The sequence below is a fragment of the Rhododendron vialii genome, chromosome 4a (genome assembly GCF_030253575.1).
Source record: "Rhododendron vialii isolate Sample 1 chromosome 4a, ASM3025357v1".
Lineage (NCBI taxonomy): Eukaryota > Viridiplantae > Streptophyta > Magnoliopsida > Ericales > Ericaceae > Rhododendron > Rhododendron vialii.
The window spans coordinates 4,158,541-4,177,558 of NC_080560.1; the positions used below are offsets into that span (position 1 = coordinate 4,158,541).

Genomic DNA, 19,018 nt, shown 5'->3' on the forward strand with positions numbered 1-19,018 from the left:
TTTACTTGAAGGATTTAACAATGAAAATCTTGTTTACATAACTGGTGTTTGGAGATAGAGTGAACCCTTCAAGGCATTTTATGAAACACTTAGAGTGCCATTGTTCTAAGCATTATGTTCGCAGAGACTCTTGTCAACATATAATCAAAGAAGTTAAGAACCCTAGCTTTGAAATCAAAGAGAAAGAGCTCATTAGTGTCATTAATCAAAGTACTATGTGTGCCAATGCTATGGTCTACACATGAGCAAAAATTCAATAACCCTTGTTTTGGATAAAAAAAAAGGGGTTAAACTTAATCCATTCACAAACAAGCTTTAAAATCACATATTGAGATATTGATATTGAACAACCTAAGTCATAGAATGAATATCACCCCATGACTGAGACGTAAGGAACTACTCTTCCATGGGAGGTGAAATCAACAAAAAAGATAGAGAAATAACACAATCATAAAGATAAACACAAAATTAAGCTAAAACTTTGATTGAAATACTTGTATGATTTAAAGAAAATTGCAAGAAGAAACTACAAATCAAAGCTCCTAACAATGGAGCTTTAAGAGCTAAACCTAAGAGGGAGGTAGAGAGAGAAAGTAAAAGGGTAGATTTTATAAAGCCAGGGGAAATGTTCTATTTATAGTCCCACAAAAAATTCTAAACCTTAACCACAATGCCTTAAGTTATAACAAATTCGGGCAAAAATATTCCAGAAATCTAGACTCCTCCACCTGGGTTTTTGACAACTTTTTATGTTAGCTTGCTTCTCTTGACACTTGGGCATTCCGAGTACCCTTCAACGCTTCTTCCAATAACTCTTTGGGCTCGGCGACGGATTGCTGTATGGTCTTGGGTCCTTTGAATACATTTGGATGCCATGGATTGCTTCCTAATGCACATTATAAACTTTGATTTACCTTAAGACTCACAAAACTCCACCTTCCGTGCAATATCAATGTAATCTAATGAGTACGAATATACACAAGTATGACAAAACAAGAGGAATAAGCCACAATTATTTACACTATTTTGTGATTATCAATGGGTGTGTAAGAGGATATGGTTGTAGAATGTTTGAAAAAATAATTACCATGGTCACCCATGAGCCCGAAATGAACGGGTCCTGTCCATCTGTACCGGAGGCATCCTGTTTTCTAATAATGATTATTCTGTGTTTTCGAAGCAATTAGTAGGAGTAATTATTTTTTCTAATTATGTAGTAGTACTTACTATAATTTTAAAGCGAGTTTTTTTTAGGAAAATGATTTTGACACTTCATTTTTTATAGCGACACTCTAAAATTTGCCTTTTAGTGTAAAAAATTGTACATAGTAAATATACTAAAAAATAAATTTTGAAATCTTATTATAAAAAAGTAGAGTGTCAAAAAATTATTATTATTATTATTATTATTATATTTTTATTTTGAAGCGAGTTTACTAGTATACTTATTTTTCCTAGGGGAAATTGCATTTCAGTAGGAGTTGGGGCAAATAATGCCCAACTCATGGAGAGGTTTTTTTGAAATTACATAAATATGAAACGGAGGAGAAAAAAATCCCCAGACATGGAACGGAGGAAAAAATATTCCCCAGACATGGAATTGGTTGTAATCGAATCTGGATTTCCTAAGTTGCCCCTTCTGTGAATCTAAGTTGCCCCCTATATGGATCTAAGTTGTCCCTTCTATGAATTTAGATTGCCCATTCTATGAATTTCCTGAGTATTCAATTTCTTGAGCATTTCTTCAATCTCCTTACCATTTTTATTATTTTTTGAGAAATTTAGGATTTGGGTTACTTGCAGATTTGGGTGAAACGGACGAACTGAAATTCTCCATGCATGAAACGGAGGAAAAAAATTTCACAAAACATGAAGTCGGTTTGTAGTCAAATCTGAGTTTAAATCTAAGTTGCCCCTTCTATGGATCTAAGTTATCCATTCTATGGATTTAAGTTGTCCATTCTATGAACTTAAGTTGCACCTTATTTTTTTTAAGAAAAGCAACCAGTGAAACAATTGGCCCATTCTATGAATTTAAATTGCCCCTTATATGGATTTAAGTTGTCCTTTCTATGAACCTAAGTTGCCCCCTCTATGAACTTCCTGAGTATTCAATTTCTTGAGCATTTCTTCAATTTCCTTACCATTTTTATTATTTTCTGAAAAATTTGGGATCTGGGTTACGTGCAGATTTGAGTTTTTAAAATACTTTGAGGTTAGTGTATTTTAGGTAATTTTTTAGAAAGAGAAATGATAGAGAAAATAAGATGTATGTTTCTAGCATCCACTTTATACTTTTGCTTTTAGATTCTAGGAATTGGAACTTGAAATTTCTTGTTTGATTTTATTTGAAAATGTGAAGAAGTTATGCTACTAGATACCAATTTGCTTCACTGGTTGCTTTTCTTAGAAAAAATAAGGTGCAACTTAAGTTCATAGAAGGGACAATTTAAATCCATAGAATGGGCCAATTTGCTTCATTGGTTGCTTTTCTTAAAAAAAATAAGGTGCAACTTAAGTTCATAGAATGGACAACTTAAATCCATAGAATGGATTACTTACATCCATAGAAGAGGCAACTTAGATTTAAACTCAGATTTGACTACAAACCGACTTCATGTTTTGTGAATTTTTTTTCCTCCGTTTCATGCATGGAGAATTTCAGTTCGTCCGTTTCACCCAAATCTGCAAGTAACCCAAATCTCAAATTTCTCAAAAAATAATAAAAATGGTAAGGAGATTGAAGAAATGCTCAAAAAATTGAATACTCAGGAAATTTATAGAAGGGGCAATCTAGATTCATAGAAGGGACAACTTAGGTCCATATAGGGGGCAACTTAGATTCATATAAGGAGCAACTTAGGAAATCCAGATTCGATTACAACCAATTCCATGTCTGGGGAATATTTTTTCCTCCGTTCCATGTCTGGGGATTTTTTTCTCCTCCGTTCCATATTTATGTAATTTCAAAAAAACCTCTCCATGAGTTGGGCATTATTTGTCCCAACTCCCACTGAAATGCAATTTCCCCTTTTTCCTATTGTCTGAGAAGACTGATGTAGTACAAATCTATCTGATAGAATCGTACCCCACTTCTATTCCATTCTGCGAATCAACAACAAATCTAGAGAGAGAGAGAGAGAGAGAGAGAGAGAGTACATGTGGAAGGGCCTATAGGTAGTATTTTTTAGCCTATTTTTAGCTTATTTTTTGATCTGCAAGGCCCAGAGGCTAGAGCTGGTATACGTAGGCGTATACAGCTAATACTACAAATTACTAACACAAAAATGAGAATTTATCGAGTAAAAAATAATAAACTCTTTTTTTATATATACTATAATGAAAGGGAATTGAAATCCCCATTTTCCCTTTTTTACCATCCACACTTCTTCTTTTTTGTTTTTATCCACGGGAATTTACTTTCTTGGCCTTTTTTAATTCACTTTTTCATACATCCAAGAGCAAAATAGTAAATTCATATGGATAATGACAAAAAAAAAATGTGTGGATGGCAAAAAAGAGGGTGTGTGGATATCATTTTCCTAATGAAAACAATCTAGAGAGGATAAAGTACAAAGCTGGATTTGGAAATGGACCGTTGGGGTGACATGTGGGCCTAAAGAGGCCTCCATTCGCCAACGAGGCTAGACAAGCCCATATTTCTTGCTTCTGTAGAGATACACCTACGTACTTTTAATGAAAAAAAAAAACAATCTAGTAAGTAGTAACACAATGCCTTGTCTTCTAATACAAAAATGCCTTGTTTTCACTGGTTCGAACGCAGATGTTTCTCTCTCTCTCTCTCTCTCTCTCTCTCTCTCTCTCTCTCTCTCTCTCTCTCTCTCTCTCTCTCTCTCTCTCACCCAACCATCACAATCTCATGATCCCGCAATAAGTTGAGGTACAAGTAAGCTGACTTAAATATCAAGTTATTAAGAAGGAAAAAAAAAAAAACAGAAATCACAACAATCACGATGCTGGCCGATGGTGGATTTGAGCTCAAGAGCTTAAAATACCTAGACGGGATACCAATGAACCATTCATGTTGATCAATCAAGAACCAAACAGATCTGCGAATGGAATGTTCGAGTAAAAATTCATCGAAGCCACGCAAGTCCCCATCGTTATGCACGAGCAACATGTAAATCGTGATGGACTATTACATTGAATTTGCCAACATGGTATGGGAATCTAGAGAATTACCATTCCAGTAAGATTAACCGGCTTTTGGGTGGACAAATTGTAGCTGTGAACTCTCTGGATGTTGCTTATTATGTGATAGAAAAAACTGCATGCTATGCGCTTAACACATGTCTCCGTATCGATTCTCACGTTTATTAGTCGAAAGCCATGCATAAGAAAGTAAGGATTATCGACAAAGACAGACTAAAATCTCATTCTACCGAGATTGTGTAAATGATCACAACAGCTCTTGGTTGTTAGGCCACGAGAAACAGCTCTTGGTTCTTAGGCCACTAGAAGGCTGATGAATGCAAACAACAATCTTCATGGCCGAGGGGAAGAAAATGCTTAAATCATGTGTCTCAGTACCTTCTTTAACAAGCACGACTTGGGTACTTGGGTGAATCAATCGATTAAGAACTTAACACGATTCAACTTATTCTGACAAGATACAATCTGGTCACGCGTATTTTACCCCAAACTCCCCAACACTTGAACAGGAGCAGAGTCGTTAGTAAATACACGTTATGACTAAGCGGCCTCTATACATAGAGACCGAAACAATTCCCTTCTGAGCCTAGAGATGGGAAAACTCCAACCAATAGACAACATGAATTGAACTTCTCTGGCGGCCAACAAAAAAAGATTAATGACGAACAATGATACACAGGCTGTTTATGATTTGTAAAGAAAAATATAAGTGGGTTTCCGCTGTTAATACCTGCTTTGCGAACTTGAACGAGATATACCCAGTTCACCAAGTTAAGCAACACCAAGTCCAACATCCTTCATTCTGATAATCATTCATACAACACAGGATAGCTATGCGCCCATTCTACCAAATGGCATGTCACTGACAATGAATCTTTGTTGTTAGAATTCTTTTGAGTCATTTGTCTGCTGAACCAGCGGGAATTCCACAAGAATTATGAAGGAGCAGGTCTCTGCCCCTCTAAGGTATTGCACAGTACCATTCATGATCTTTACGAGCTTTTGGCTGATGTACAAGCCAAGGCCTTCTCTTGATACACTCTGACTGTGGTGAAACATCTCTTGAATTAGTCCTTCTGGTATCCCCGGGGATGGATGGGTGATCCTGCCATGCAGGATACATAATCAGATTAGAAAATTTTCACCATCACCTTTTTGTTGCTACATTTACTTATAATGCAGTGCATTCAAGTTCTGATAATCTACTCATCTTACGAGGTAATACGTTTTGAATGATAATTGGAGGCATATATCATTTCTTGATGAGATAATATTGAAATTGGAAAGGCCACCGAAATTTGATAACAAAAGATTCTGAAATCTCCATCATTCAAAGTCTGAAAGGGACCACATGAGCCGTGGAGGTAATCGAATTGCTTCAAATTTTATGAGGAAGAAACTTTCATTTCAAAAAAACAAGGGAATGCATTCGATCATATCTAGTCGCATTCTAACATTCACAATGCTATCACCATTTGTCCATCTTTTTCAGCAGGCCAGTTTTTAACAGCTTTAACGTTGTTAAGAATATGAAGCACGGATAAGAATATGGGATACGGATATGACATGATACAGAAAAACCTAAAAAAGTAGGATACGGATACTTCGGGATAAGGTTGTGCAAAAATTATACACTTTTATAGTAATTATTAGTCGCCTACTAGGCATATTGAAATGATAAATTATACAATTATTTGAATTCTGTAATAAAAAAACACATCAGCATGTAAAAATATATGCGTCAAACACATTAGCGTGCAAGTATATGTATATTGCATACACACCCGTATATAATATCAGAACTTCTACATATTAAAAGGTGTGCCCACTGCCCATAAATGTATTTTTCATGCAAGACATCTTTTATTTTGTACTATCAGTGAATATTTTATATCTTATCGGTTTGAAAAGCAGAGTACATGTGAATCAAGAATCCCGGAATGAAGATGGAATCATGATCTAGGGTTTCATTGGTTCAAGCCTCACAGGGTACACGATCTGATCAAAGTGTATGTGGGTTTATTATTTATACCATTACAGTTGACCCCTTGTAGTTTTAACTCAAACTTTAAAATTTTCATTTTAACCCCCACTGTATCCCCAAACGTATCCTGACTTATCCCTCGCAATACACATATCAGAAACATATCCGAAATTAAAAACATCTAAATTAAATAAATGATACTTATTTGTCGTATCTGATATGTATCATGGCGTATCGGGCGCGTATCCGTATTTGAAAAGTATCCGATACCTGTACGCGAGTACTTTCGAAGAATCCGTGCTTCATATCTTGGGGAGAACAGCCAAAAACCCAAGTGTAGACTAATTGAAAGCAACGGGAAGAGGTATGAACATTTTTCTAAGAAATAAAAAGCAATGGGAAGCTTAGGAGGAACTGCAGTAAATTAACAAGGCAAAAGATTAAATTCTGTTCAATGATACCCAGTCCACTTCCATGCAATAATAATATTATACCCCAAGTCTCAATTTGGGAGTTGGATTAGTAGTAAGAAAAGTAGAATGTCTAGAAGCACCTAAAAGAGGCATTGTTCCACATATGGCAATAGTATGATTTTTGTATCTAAATCTATATTGCCAATCCCAGTATAGAAAACTAGCCGGTATGGGATTGACAACTTTGATATAAGTACATAACTGGATAATATGGGTCTACAATTTATATCTATATATCTATCTCCAGCCTTAAATTGTTTGTATTGCTCATTTCCAGAATCATTTGTGTGGCACGGCTATATGCAATTGCGTTCATATCCCCATCGTGTCCATGCTTGGGTACCATTTTCCTTTTTCAATATAAGTTGCGTGGGTACCATTAACTTGCTTTTCTGCGAGTCCAACTTTTCTTAAGAATCACAGCTTCTCAGATTTTGTTTCTCATCAATAAAATCACAAAATGGTGATGACAATGAAAGAGCAGTACCGGAATTCAAGATGAACAACATGTATCTTTGTCCCTATACGCTTCTTTCTCGGGATTATCTTGAGCAGAACTGATGACCCTTCGAATGCAGGAGTAAAAGAGAGAGCATTTGTTAGAAAACCTGAAAGGACTTGCTGAAGCCTCAAGTTGTCTCCATACAAGAGCATGGATGACACATCAGCTGGTGAGTCATATATGACCTGAACTAGCCGCTCCCGACTTAGAATCATAGCTTGATTTTTGACCACTTGAAGAGCTTCCCCAAGATTAAATTCACTTGAGTTCATCTGCATATAGCTGAAAATGGATTTCATAAGGATCACCAGTTGTCCCGAAATGACTGTAAATGTATAAATTCGCATGTGTCCCCACATGCACGTAAGGAGCATTTTACTATGTATAAAGAATGATCTCAACAACAATCTAATGAATTTCAAATTCCAATCAAGCAATAACTAAATCCAGAAAGAAACTCCACAAGTTAGTTCAAGTCAGAAAATCGTACCTTTCCTCAATACCCTCAATGTCGGTGTCATCAACAATCTTGGATAATTGTTCTTGACACAATGTGCTTGTCTTCAGCAGTTGCCTCTGCTCTTTGCTTAAATCAGAAGATTCCATCAGATTCTGAATGCACTTTATCCCATTTAAAGGGTTAATGAGTTCACTACGAAGGTAAGCCAATTTGGTGAGACTATTTGTTGCAGCCTGTTCTGATATCTTCTGCACTCGCAATGCATATTGAAGTTCTGGACTGGCCAAATGCAAAAAGCATATAACCCCAGTAATTTTTCCCTCCACATCAGTCCTTCTGTTGGCAGAAAGTAATGCCTCCACCAAGTTACCCTTCTCACCAAAGAATCCGAATAACAATTTATCTTCATCTTGGCTATAAATTACCCTATTTAGTAATATCTGGAGCTTGGTTAGCGTGTCTTGATCTTTGAGCCGACAACCAAAATTGTTGAGTGTAAAAACCTCTCCTAGAAGCATTCGGTTGATCGCTTCTTCTCTAATTACACCAGATAATTTTTGCATTACATCATTCCACTCCGTGCAACGACCATGCTCGTCCATCATAAATATTGGAGGAATAAGTGCAGAAGGGTTTCGCACAATTCCAACATAATCACCTTGGATTTGGGTGTACTTGTCCATTATCATTTTCTGACCAGTAACATCTTGCCCAATAAAGCAAACACCAACAATATTTTCATTTATGTCTCGACTACAACATGAATTAGCAACCAAGATAACAGGACCCTTGTCTTCCAGAAGGCCAACCGTTTTGAGCTTAATTTCAACATTTTGCTCTTCTGTTCCTGCCATTTGACATAGGAAAAGAACATTAGGCAACAATTTCTGGAAGAGTAAAACAGTTCAAGGGACATGTCGCTGAAGTTAGAGACATAGAACTCAAATTACGAAAGTATAAACCAATTTAGTGTATTCTACCTTCAAATTATAAGGCATATGAAATGGTACTGATTAAGATCATAGAAATCTACTTTCAATTGAGATAATAAAACTTGATGATAAAAAAAAAACTTGTTTGACTATAAGTGGAAGATAACTTAAACAACCAGTTACAAAGGCACTGCATATAAAAATAAAAAAAAGAGAAGATAAAAAGGTTCCATCTAGGCATAATTTTTCATATAATTTCATAAAAAAAGAAGATAACAAAGTTCTAAAGATAACATCATGGCAGTCATGCTCAAATCACAGTTTCACCTCTAAGAAATTATAGGTTATAAGGTAAAGATATCCCCATAACCATGCAAACTTTTCACCAACATCCTGTGAAGTATTTTAATAAAGAAATCTTAAAACCAATATATCATCAGCGAGAAGCCTAATGATTAAGCATAGTATCACCTTGTGAAGCCGTGAAGAGAACATTTTTCACCAAATCAACTGAATCATCTGCAACAAGATTGATAAAAGATGAGCCAATTGCTTCATGCATGCTTACCCCAGTAAGTTCTGCTATTTTAGTATTCCACCCATTAACATTACCAGAGGCATCAACAGCCAATATGGGAACTGGAGCAGTCTCAATAAGGCGAACCATTTCGTTTGTCACAACCCGCAGCTCATCCGCCCTCTGTAAATGGGTCTCAACCGAGGGAACATTCACAATCATTTTGCAATCATCTGTGGCCTCATCTTGCAAAGATCCTCTCAATATCAGTTGTAATGAATGGATTGCATCCATTTCCACGTCTTCCCATGGTAAACTCCGCCTCTTAACCACCTCTAGAAAGGCCTTAAATGATGACCTAGGATGCATTCTTCTCCCATCGTCCTTATCTTCAGGATCATGTTTTGCTCCACCCCACTTGATCTCCTTTGCCATATGGGACCGAAACCAGAAAAGGAAGTCCCTTTTCGTGATTTTCACAGCAGCCATTCCACATACTGGATCTCCAAGTACGGAAGCACCTGGATAACCAGCTTCCATGAGGCTATCAGTACTTAACCCTGTACTCCCCCCGTGGTACTGAATAAGCCATTCGGCTATATCTCGGATTTGTGCCTCTGAAGGGGTGATCCCAATAGACCAAACTTTGTTCCTGTAATAAATTGCAGCTCCATCACAATTAACAAGATCCATCACGTTTGGCGATTGATTGATAATTCCAACGGGAGCATCTCTTAGGAGCATGTCACAAAGCACTGCTTGAGTCCGCAAAATATGCTTCTCCCTCAGTTGAACCGCCATCTCGACTTCCTTGTAAATCTGAACACCAAAAACTTGAACTAAGAACTCACATGCGTACCTCAAGGGAAATGGAACAAACCTAGGGCTCGTGTGATGACAGACAACCAAACCCCACAGTTTTCTTCCCCTTTGTGGATCACTCTCTGACTCCTGGTCTTCCTTGTTGATTGTGACGGATAACACAAGAGATGCAATGGACCCCATATTCGCCATGTACTTAGCATGACATCCATGAGGAGACCTTAATGTGGATCCACAAAGACTCAATGGTTCATCAAATCTCTTGTCTTGAATAACCCTAACTGGAGGGGTCAAACAATCACATATCATTCTAACCTTGTTTTTCATGAAGAGGAATCTAGAAGCTTGTGGTATATCAGTAGCCGGATAATGCAACCCAAGATAAGGTTCCAATTCGGGTCTTCGGCACTCTGAAATAACTTCCCCATGCTCATCTTCGTGAAATTTGTACACCATTACCCTATCATAACCTGTCAAATCGCCCAATTCCCGGACTAACACATCGCATAAAAGTGATGTATTCCCTGTTGGCAAAGATTGTAATCTAGATATGGCTTTGGCTGCGAGTTTATACGATTTTAAGGCCCCAGCAGCTGTCACTGGGACATCCTCCGCATTCACAGGCTCTAAATCTATGACCAAACCCACATCGATGCGATGCAGAATTGCATAAAAGGGTTTCCCTGAATTTCTACAATGGACCAATATAGGGTTAAGGAGGTTGACTTCACTAAAATTTGCTGCTTTCTGCAGTGCAGCAGCACAGGGGGATCGAAATAGAGTTCGAATGTCAGTTCCAAATGTCAGAGCTTCTTTTTGCTCAATGCTTGGGACTGCGTGGGGGGTTAAGTCTAGCATTTCTGGGGCATTTTCGCTGTACGCAAGGACGGTGAAATTTTGCTCATCAACCACAATCATGCAACCGAACGGCTGGATTAGACTTCCTCTTTGCATCTTCCACAGATAAGCTGATCTAGTGGCTTAAATAAGTGTTGATTAATGACTTAACCCCCCTCCCAGACTCTTCAAAGTCATCCACATGAAGCTTAGCCAAGCCAAGAAATCATTCAACCAATGGAACCCATGTAAGTGGAATCTAGTAAAACCACCCAAAACCAATTCAAATCCTTACAACATGGGATCTCCAAGGATATGCTCAATACCAAATAATTGAAAGAATAAACCAAGAGTACACCAAAAAACCCAGCTCCTTTTTGTCTAACAGTATCTGCCAATTCAATACCACGTCATGAGAAGAAGAAAAAAATAGATGCTTCTTGCTTTGCAACTGCCAATCAGAACCATAACTTTTCTCACTCCAGAGGCCCATGAAAGCTTGAAAAGAAAGTGATAGAAATCACACCCAACCCATGACTTGATCCTCTATCCAAAGGCCACCAAAGAAAAGGAAAGGGAATTTGATTCTCCAAAAAGTGGCATAGGGTTAGGGGATTGCAGAAAATTTCGAAACTAGATACCGGGGGCAGCTCCACAGTCAATAACAAACCAAACCCAAGAAAAGAAAAGAAACCCTCAATGAGTTAATACCTGTAAATTTCGAATTTCGACCCATTATAGAGAACAACCCATAATGCAGAAAATTTCTTCCAACTTGGTGAAGTGAATTGAAGTTCGTTTATAACTTAGAGGGAGACAACAAAGATCCAAGATTTTTTTTTGTTTTTGTTTTTTGTATTTTGATAAGTAACGGAAGTTCAAGTTTCCGAACAAACAACGCAAACTCCCAAACAATAAGATAATACTACTAAGAGAGGAGAAGCAAAGAATCTAGAGAGAGAGAGAGAGATGGGGGTGGACTGACCATCAGAGATTTCAGAATTGCAGGGCATGGATCAGCAACACGTGAAAACAACTTGATTTTCTGGAGCAAACCCATTAATTTGAGAAACTAGATCCATAAGTACATGTGCATAGAAGTGATGAGTCAAGTGACTGTAAACCAGTACTCCCTATATCCATAACGACTTGGTTTTCTGGAGTAACAACCTGGGTAACTAAAACTGATAGAGCGGTAAACTCAGTCATACTGAAATTTGGCAACCTCTCGGGACTAGACGGTACGAGTGAATTTTTTTGACTGTTCCACGAGGAGTCAAGGTGCCCAGATGGCTCGGACACTGATCATAAAACCAAAAAAAAAAAGAAGAATACTACTATTCAAAACTGTATAGAGAAACTGAAATTGTTGTTTTGTATTGTACGCTATTGTGGGAGGTGATGGAGAGAGAAATCTAATTTGGGTTGGTCCAAAAGACCTCCTATTAGAGTTCGGGAAAACTGAGATTGACTTATGTGTATCTACAGCAGAAGAACCCTGCCTCAACTAATAGAAGCCGTCCAGATTTCATATCTACTTTGTCGGATTTGAGCTGGGGATTCTATTGGAATTCTTTATTATTTGAACTTAGATTGGTTTCTAGTCTAGGTATTTTGTCGGCCTTACTTCTGCGAAGTCTTGGTAGTTTTGATTTATTTTTGTATGATTTGATCTATATTGCCTTCGGGCTTTGATATATTATGAAATTGACAGTTCAAAAAAAGAAAATTAATAGAACATGAAAAAGGAAATTAGATGGGTACGAAATTATAGTTCAAGAACCTTGGCTCCGTTTTGTAAGGTTCTTATTTTTCAAGTACTTATTTTTTACTTTACGAGACATGATATTCTCTTACAATAAATTACATTTAATTCAAAACATAAGTATTTATCTTTCTTAGCGGTACATGGCCTAAATAGTTTTTTCGTTGAAGTATCGTGGCCTGTGGGGCTGGCTTCACTATGAGATACTAACTTGTTCGGCTAAATAATTCATTTTGGATTATTTTTTGTTCTTATTAAAAAAAATTGCATTTGTTAGTTTTTCGTCAATTTTTTTAAAGATTATTGCTTCGTCATGACGAAAGGAATCTAAAAAGTAAAAAACTAATATCAAAACCAATTTTTTTTGAATAACGACGAAAAAATGACTTATTGGTTTATTTTTATCTTTATTCAAAAAAATTAAATTTCAGTCATAATTTTTTGCTTTTTAGATTTCTCTCGTTATGATAAAGTAATAATCCACAAAAATTTAACAAAAAATCAACAAATGCAAAAAATTTAAATAAGGACAAAAAATAATCCATAATAGCTTTTTTAGCCGAACAAAGATTGATCCTCGAATTTAGAATCAACCTTCAACAAATCCTTGTTGGTTTTTACTTTTGTGATCAGGCGTCTAAGTCGTACTCAAACGCACATCGACTAATTTTATGATGCTAAAGTTAATGGACGAATGACCACCATGTCACATCCCAATAGCAATAATGTGACAGATTCTAAATTACACCGGTTGGTGAACCATCATATACTCCTATAATTGTTCTACTTTGAAATGTTTGGCAATTTACGTAGCAAACAGAAAGTCTGTTCACACAGACTATTAGTGTATTCTGCACAAATTTTGTTGTGGAATCTACCACGTCTATACAAATGATCTGAGCTATTCATTAAATGTAAGACATTTTTTAAGGGTTCACACTAAAAATCCGCTCAATCTGATATTTATAGATACTTGATCCAATCGTTTAACTTTTCATTCAGATTTCAGGATAATGAAAAGTTACACGATTAGATATAGGTAACGGATTGAGCTGATTTTTTGCGGAGACTCTCAAAAAAATGTTTTAAATTTAATAAATGACTTGAATTATTTGTGTGAAACCCGTGGTGGACCCCACAACGAAATCTATCTGTTTGTGTAGCAGGGTTCGTAGCAAAAGCTTGAAATCACATTATTTGGAGAGGTCCAGTTGTTTCGTCCACAAAAGGAAATAAAAGGTAAACAGGTTTTTCCCTCGTTTGCTGGCGCTTAATATAATTTAACTTATTTATATAGCCTAGTTGCTGAAACAAAGCTAATGAAAGGATGTTTGTTAAAAATTACGAATAATCACTTATCTAACTTTTCTAGCTTATCTGACCCAAAAAACTAAATTATTTTAAGCTCCAATTTGAAACTTTTTTGCTTATTTTAAGTTTGTTAAAACAATGAATGGACAAAAGAATTTAAGCCCATTTAGAAAAACTACCATTTACAACTGTGAATAAGGGCAATCTGGACATTTGATTTCCAAAAAGCTATTTGGCAGCTTATCCAAACAAACATGTTAAACTTTTTTTACAACTTATAAAAAACTATTAGAAACCGTTTAACTACTTAATATATATTTTTAAGCTGATAATGTAAAAAGTTATAATTTAAAAGCTAAATTATAAGTGCTAGTAAACGAGAGTATTCTTTTTTTAGTAGCTTTTATAGGTCAGTTTAGATAAATGGAAAGTGCACTAATAGAGATTACTCATTAACTCAAAGTTAAAATATACTTACCTACTTTAGTTTAATTACCTTTCAGTATCAGGCATGGACGTGGGCTTATGCTTATCCTAGCCAGAAATGAAAAAGTCGAGTCAAAAGAGGCTTTTGCACGTGGAATCGAATAGTGCGCAAACCGAATTGTCCGTCTTGATAATTAATAGTTCAAATTTCATGACTTCCTCCTCTTAAGTCCCTTTTGAGGAATTCCCCACCGGTTATTCCTAATTTACACTATCTTAAGGGACTGGGGGAGGGGGATCGAACTCTATCCGCGTGCATGAGAGTATGTAAGGGAGGCCAACTGTACTACACTCCATTCCATTCCGAGGATTTATGAGTGTTAAACTAGTGACACTGATTGAATAATATTTGAGATAGAAAACACTGCGGAGTGCATTTGAATGTATTAGACGTACGGAAAGAAACACAAGGAAAGTAGTCGGAGTTCCTCGCTCAATCCTTAGATTCAAATCTCCATAGTCAAACTAAAATTTCGCAAAAGACGCATTCGAAGAACTATTTTTCCATGAATTTCAAACGAAATTATAAATTGCACCCAAAATAAAATCACTAACTGACTGAGGGGAAAGGGGTTGTGGGGAGAACACGAGGTTGGTTGAGGTAGGGGAACCACCATTTGGACTTGAACTTAACCGATTAATCTCTCTCTTTGAAATCACTAATGAGATTGCCACCTGTATTAAAAGAAAAAACTAAAATGGAAAATCTAGGAATTAAGGTCCTGTTTAAGGATTAGGAGTTTAGAGGCTTTCGGTCTCAAACACATTTGTATAGGATATTGATTGATTGATCGGTCGGTTTAGATAATGGAAAGTGCACCGATAGAGGCTACTCATTAACTCAAACTTCAAAAATACTTGTCGGCTTTAGTTTACGGACAACAACGGTTTGGTTTAGTTAAGGTATTGGTATAAAACTAAAAGCAAAACCCAAACTCGTTAACTAAAACCAAAACTGTAACCAAAACCGACAGTTTTCTTTTTATCTAAACCATAGCAACACACGTGGGCATGGGCTTAATCTTGCCAGAAATGAAAATGTGGAAGTGAAAAGAGGCTTTTGGATGTTGGATTTGGTAAAAAAAGAGAGGCTATAACAGTTGCTCTCTCTGTTAGTTTTCCTACATTTTTCATGAGTTCCCCCTCTCAATTCCATTCTTAGGATTTTTGTAAGTGTCGACACTGATTGAATAATGTCCGAGACACAAACATTGGACAATGCTAAGCATATACAAAAATAGCAGCAAAGCCTGGAGAATGCTTTTGGACGTATTAGACGCACGGAGAGAAAAAAACCATAATCACTTCATTTCTTATTTTCACCCAAAACCCTCGTTTGGGCTCCATCATCCACATCTGTATGTAATCTCTTTTTAAAAAACAAACAAACAAACCAATTTGGTATGTGTCCAATTCTCTTCGTAGACCTCTTTACTCGCTTGTCGTGGTACAATTTAGATACTGAACTAAAGAAACAATAGGGGGCTTGTGAAATTTAGTTACTGAACTAAAGAAGCTATAGGAAAATTTAGATATTGAACTAAAGAAGCTATATGATTTTTGACATGATAGTTTTCAAGTCGCTTCTAATATGTAGTCATTTTGAACTCACTATGATTAAGCTGCCCAGCTCAATGTTGATATATCAACATGCTTGACCCATGCTTTTGCTAAAAGCACAATGGTGAAAGAGTCGAATCAACAAAAGATCTGTCAACCTCAAACTTCCAGTTATAAACCACCTCCGCTTGAGATGGAGGCACATGGAATCTCACAACCAAGAAATCAGATAAGCACATTGAGGGATACTTACATTGTTTTTGGTGAACCCACAAGAAGAGACACCCATTTTGGTTATAGCCCATAAGACATTTCCAAACCTATCGCGAGCTTTTGCAGCAAGAACCATTTTATCTTTCTTATACGGAGCATCAAAGTTAACTTTTATGTAGCCTTGCAAGGGGGGAAGCCAACGTTTAAGAGACAACATACCTGTGTCATGCTCCATGTGATGGAAAGTGTCTTCTCTGCTACGGATATGTTCGGACCATAAGCCATGGATTTCTTTACGCAACACTTCATGGTCAATCACCTTGCCACTAAAGATATGATCGTCACGGACTTTCCATAGTCTATCAATAACAATACCCGTAAAAAGAACAAAGTTGTCCCATTTAGGCCAAGGCTGGGGTAGGAAGATGCCATGATTTAAGATTTTAAAATCCTTGCATCAAACCATACCATTTTGCAAGATGGCATGTGAAGAAAAGATGGGTTGCTGTCTCAGGCACCTGATTACAAAAAGGGCAGCTAACCTCATTTATCTGGAATCTAGCAGCTAGGATAGACCTGAGCGGTAGAGTATCTGTAGCAACTCTGCGCAGTATAACCTTGAACCGTTCATGGATCTTAGCCTTCCAAAGCTTCAGCCATTCTTGAGAAGTGAGCCCAATAGCTTGAAGATTTGAATGACAAGATTGGAGAGATTAGGCAGATCTAGCTGAGAAATTTCCATGTTGCTCTGGCAACCACAACCGTTTGTCTTCAGAATTAGCAGCAGCAATAGGTATCATTTTTAACGACTGAACCACATGGGGCTAAAAAAACTATTGAAGGAGGCTGACATTCTATGTGAGAGACTGCTAAATAGCTCACAAACCTTATGAATAGGGGGAGGGTTAATTTGTGGATGAGGAACTTCGTGAGACTCAAGATTAGGAGCCAAGGGCCTTTCCATATGTCTGTAGATGAGCCATCTCCATCGTTTTTGCAACCACCAAGGAAAAGATCTCTAGTGTATAAAATTCCTTTCCAAATAGCTGAATCTAAAATTTTATTACGAACCTCAGGAAAAGAAGACTGGTCACAGTATTTTGCGGTCAAGATGGAAACCCATAATTTCTTCTCCTTGCTTAGGAGCTGACACGCTAATTTAGACAACAAGGCGTTGTTCATATCTTCCATTTTGCTAAAGCCCAATCCCCCAACAGGTTTTGACTGACACACAATCTCATGCCTTGAGGTGAACTTTCCTTTCATCCTCCCCACCAGAACCAAGCTATCTTAGCATTCATTGAATTGCAAATGTGAGTGGAGAGTTTAAAGGAAGACATCGCATACACAGGCATTGATAAGGCTGCAGATTTGATAAGGGTAGATCTACCTGCATATGACAAAGTCTAGCTCTTCCACCCCTTGAGCTTGTCAACCTTTCTGATCTTCCAATAAAAAAGAGGTAACCCAAGATAAATCGCGTCTCCTTCACGTTTCCTCAAGCCTAGAGCTTGTTTAACTAGAGCTTGAGTAGAATGAGAGGCATTCAGCATAAAGCTCTAGACTGTTCTTGATTGCATTAGCCTCAGCTTCATTTGATCTAGTAAAAATAAGGAGCTCATCTGCAAACATAAGATGCGAAAGAGGGGGACCCTATTTTATTTCAAGACACATGGAGTCATAGGAATTAAGCTCAAACCGGGCAATTATCCCCATCTCATACTCAGATCTCTTCATCCTTATTACACTGTTACATTTACAGTAAAAGCAGCCATTGCCTCGTTGACATAAAACTCGATGAGCAAACGATTGACTGCAAAGTAAGAGGCACATTTTGAATTTGCGTCACAAGAGCAATTTCCAATATTGCCCAAGTAATAACAGAATTTCACAAGTATTTCTTTGATAACATGAATTAACTGTTAGATCAAAGGGTTACAAAACCACCCCAGCTCAACTACCCACTCCCACACCCGACACAATCACACATGCACACATGGAGGTGTGCCCAACGTTGAATGCCAAATGAAACTGAAAGAAATTTTGAATAAACCTCACCAAAATCAAAAGCACCTCAATGTTATGGATAGCCTCGGCGCAGGCCATTGGAATGGTCCCCACACTCTCCCCATTCTTCCGCCACAACGAGCTCTTTTTATCGTCTCTGGCACTTGCCACAACCAAATCTGCAACAGTAGCAACGCAATTTAACACTAGGAAAGAATTAACGGTGCCAACTAAGTCACATAATGCACTTAACCAAAATTAAAAAAAATAAAAAAGTTTAAAAATATTACACACTACTAAATTCGAGAGGGTGAAGATTGAGGGGAGCGCAAGTGAGGATTGAGAGCCGGCGAGGAGGGTACGGGGTGTGAATGCTAACATTAGAAAAAAATTTATGACAATCAGTTCAAATGCTAAGAAGAAAGAAAATTGAATCCTTACTGGTGTGGTTCAATCGCCGGACTCGACGGAGAGCTTGGCGGTGTGGCCGCCAAAAGCGCCGTAGTGTTGTAGAGAGAGAAAAGTGGTTTTCTGTGTAGTTGTTTAGAGAAGAGAGAGAGAAAGAGAGAGAGAGAGAGAGAGAGAGAGGGGTTGAGTTTACAGCAGTTGTCGTTGAATATCTATTAAGCGAGGGGAGAGAACGTCCGGAAGTGCGGCCAGAAACTCGCGTTTGACAGACGCGAGATTCGACATTCGACGACGTCGTCCTAGTTTATTAGACTTCTCAGGTTTCACATGCGAAGTCTAGTTAAACTACGTAATTAGTAAATTGCGAGCTTAATCCGGTTTAGTTTTATGATCGAAACTGCTCGAATTTTATATCTTGTCAGGAAGAAATACCATGTTAAATAAAATACTAATTGAACGCTGATTATTTCATAATCGGAGATGATTTGCGTGAATTTGTTTTTAAGAAAGTAGAGTTGGTTATACCATATCAAACCCAATACTATCAAAGACGCGTTTGACAGAAGCG

General features: G+C 37.3%; 1 protein-coding gene across 6 annotated transcripts; it reads right to left on the reverse strand.

Moving 5' to 3' along the window:
• Positions 1-496: 496 nt before the first annotated feature.
• LOC131323416 (phytochrome C) lies at positions 497-18,656 on the reverse strand. 6 transcript variants are annotated; one of them, XR_009199168.1, is made up of 7 exons: positions 18,484-18,656; positions 18,094-18,221; positions 8,996-17,657; positions 7,623-8,439; positions 7,118-7,414; positions 4,904-5,278; positions 497-886 (listed from the first exon to the last, which is right to left on the reverse strand). XR_009199168.1 is itself a non-coding variant. In XM_058355200.1 (6 exons), the coding sequence occupies exons 3-6, from the start codon at positions 10,815-10,817 to the stop codon at positions 5,135-5,137; spliced, it is 3,051 nt and encodes a 1,016-aa protein (XP_058211183.1). In that variant the 5' UTR covers positions 10,818-17,657; positions 18,094-18,221; positions 18,484-18,656; the 3' UTR covers positions 4,596-5,134. The 6 variants fall into 6 exon arrangements, 5 of the variants coding, with proteins under 5 accessions (XP_058211183.1, XP_058211179.1, XP_058211180.1 ...); XM_058355200.1 differs by lacking the exon at positions 497-886 and having other exon boundaries at positions 4,596-5,249; XM_058355196.1 differs by lacking the exon at positions 497-886 and having other exon boundaries at positions 4,596-5,278.
• Between the last annotated feature and the right edge of the window lie 362 nt (positions 18,657-19,018).

Excerpts from the sequence above, each read along its gene's own strand:
- LOC131323416 (XM_058355196.1), bottom strand. The coding sequence starts at position 10,817 with ATGCAAAGAGGAAGTCTAATCCAGCCGTTCGGTTGCATGATTGTGGTT. Across the intron at positions 7,415-7,622 it reads ATTGAGGGTATTGAGGAAAG|CTATATGCAGATGAACTCAA; the intron begins GTACGATTTTCT and ends ATCCATTTTCAG. Across the intron at positions 5,279-7,117 it reads GTTGTTCATCTTGAATTCCG|GATCACCCATCCATCCCCGG; the intron begins GTACTGCTCTTT and ends CCTGCATGGCAG.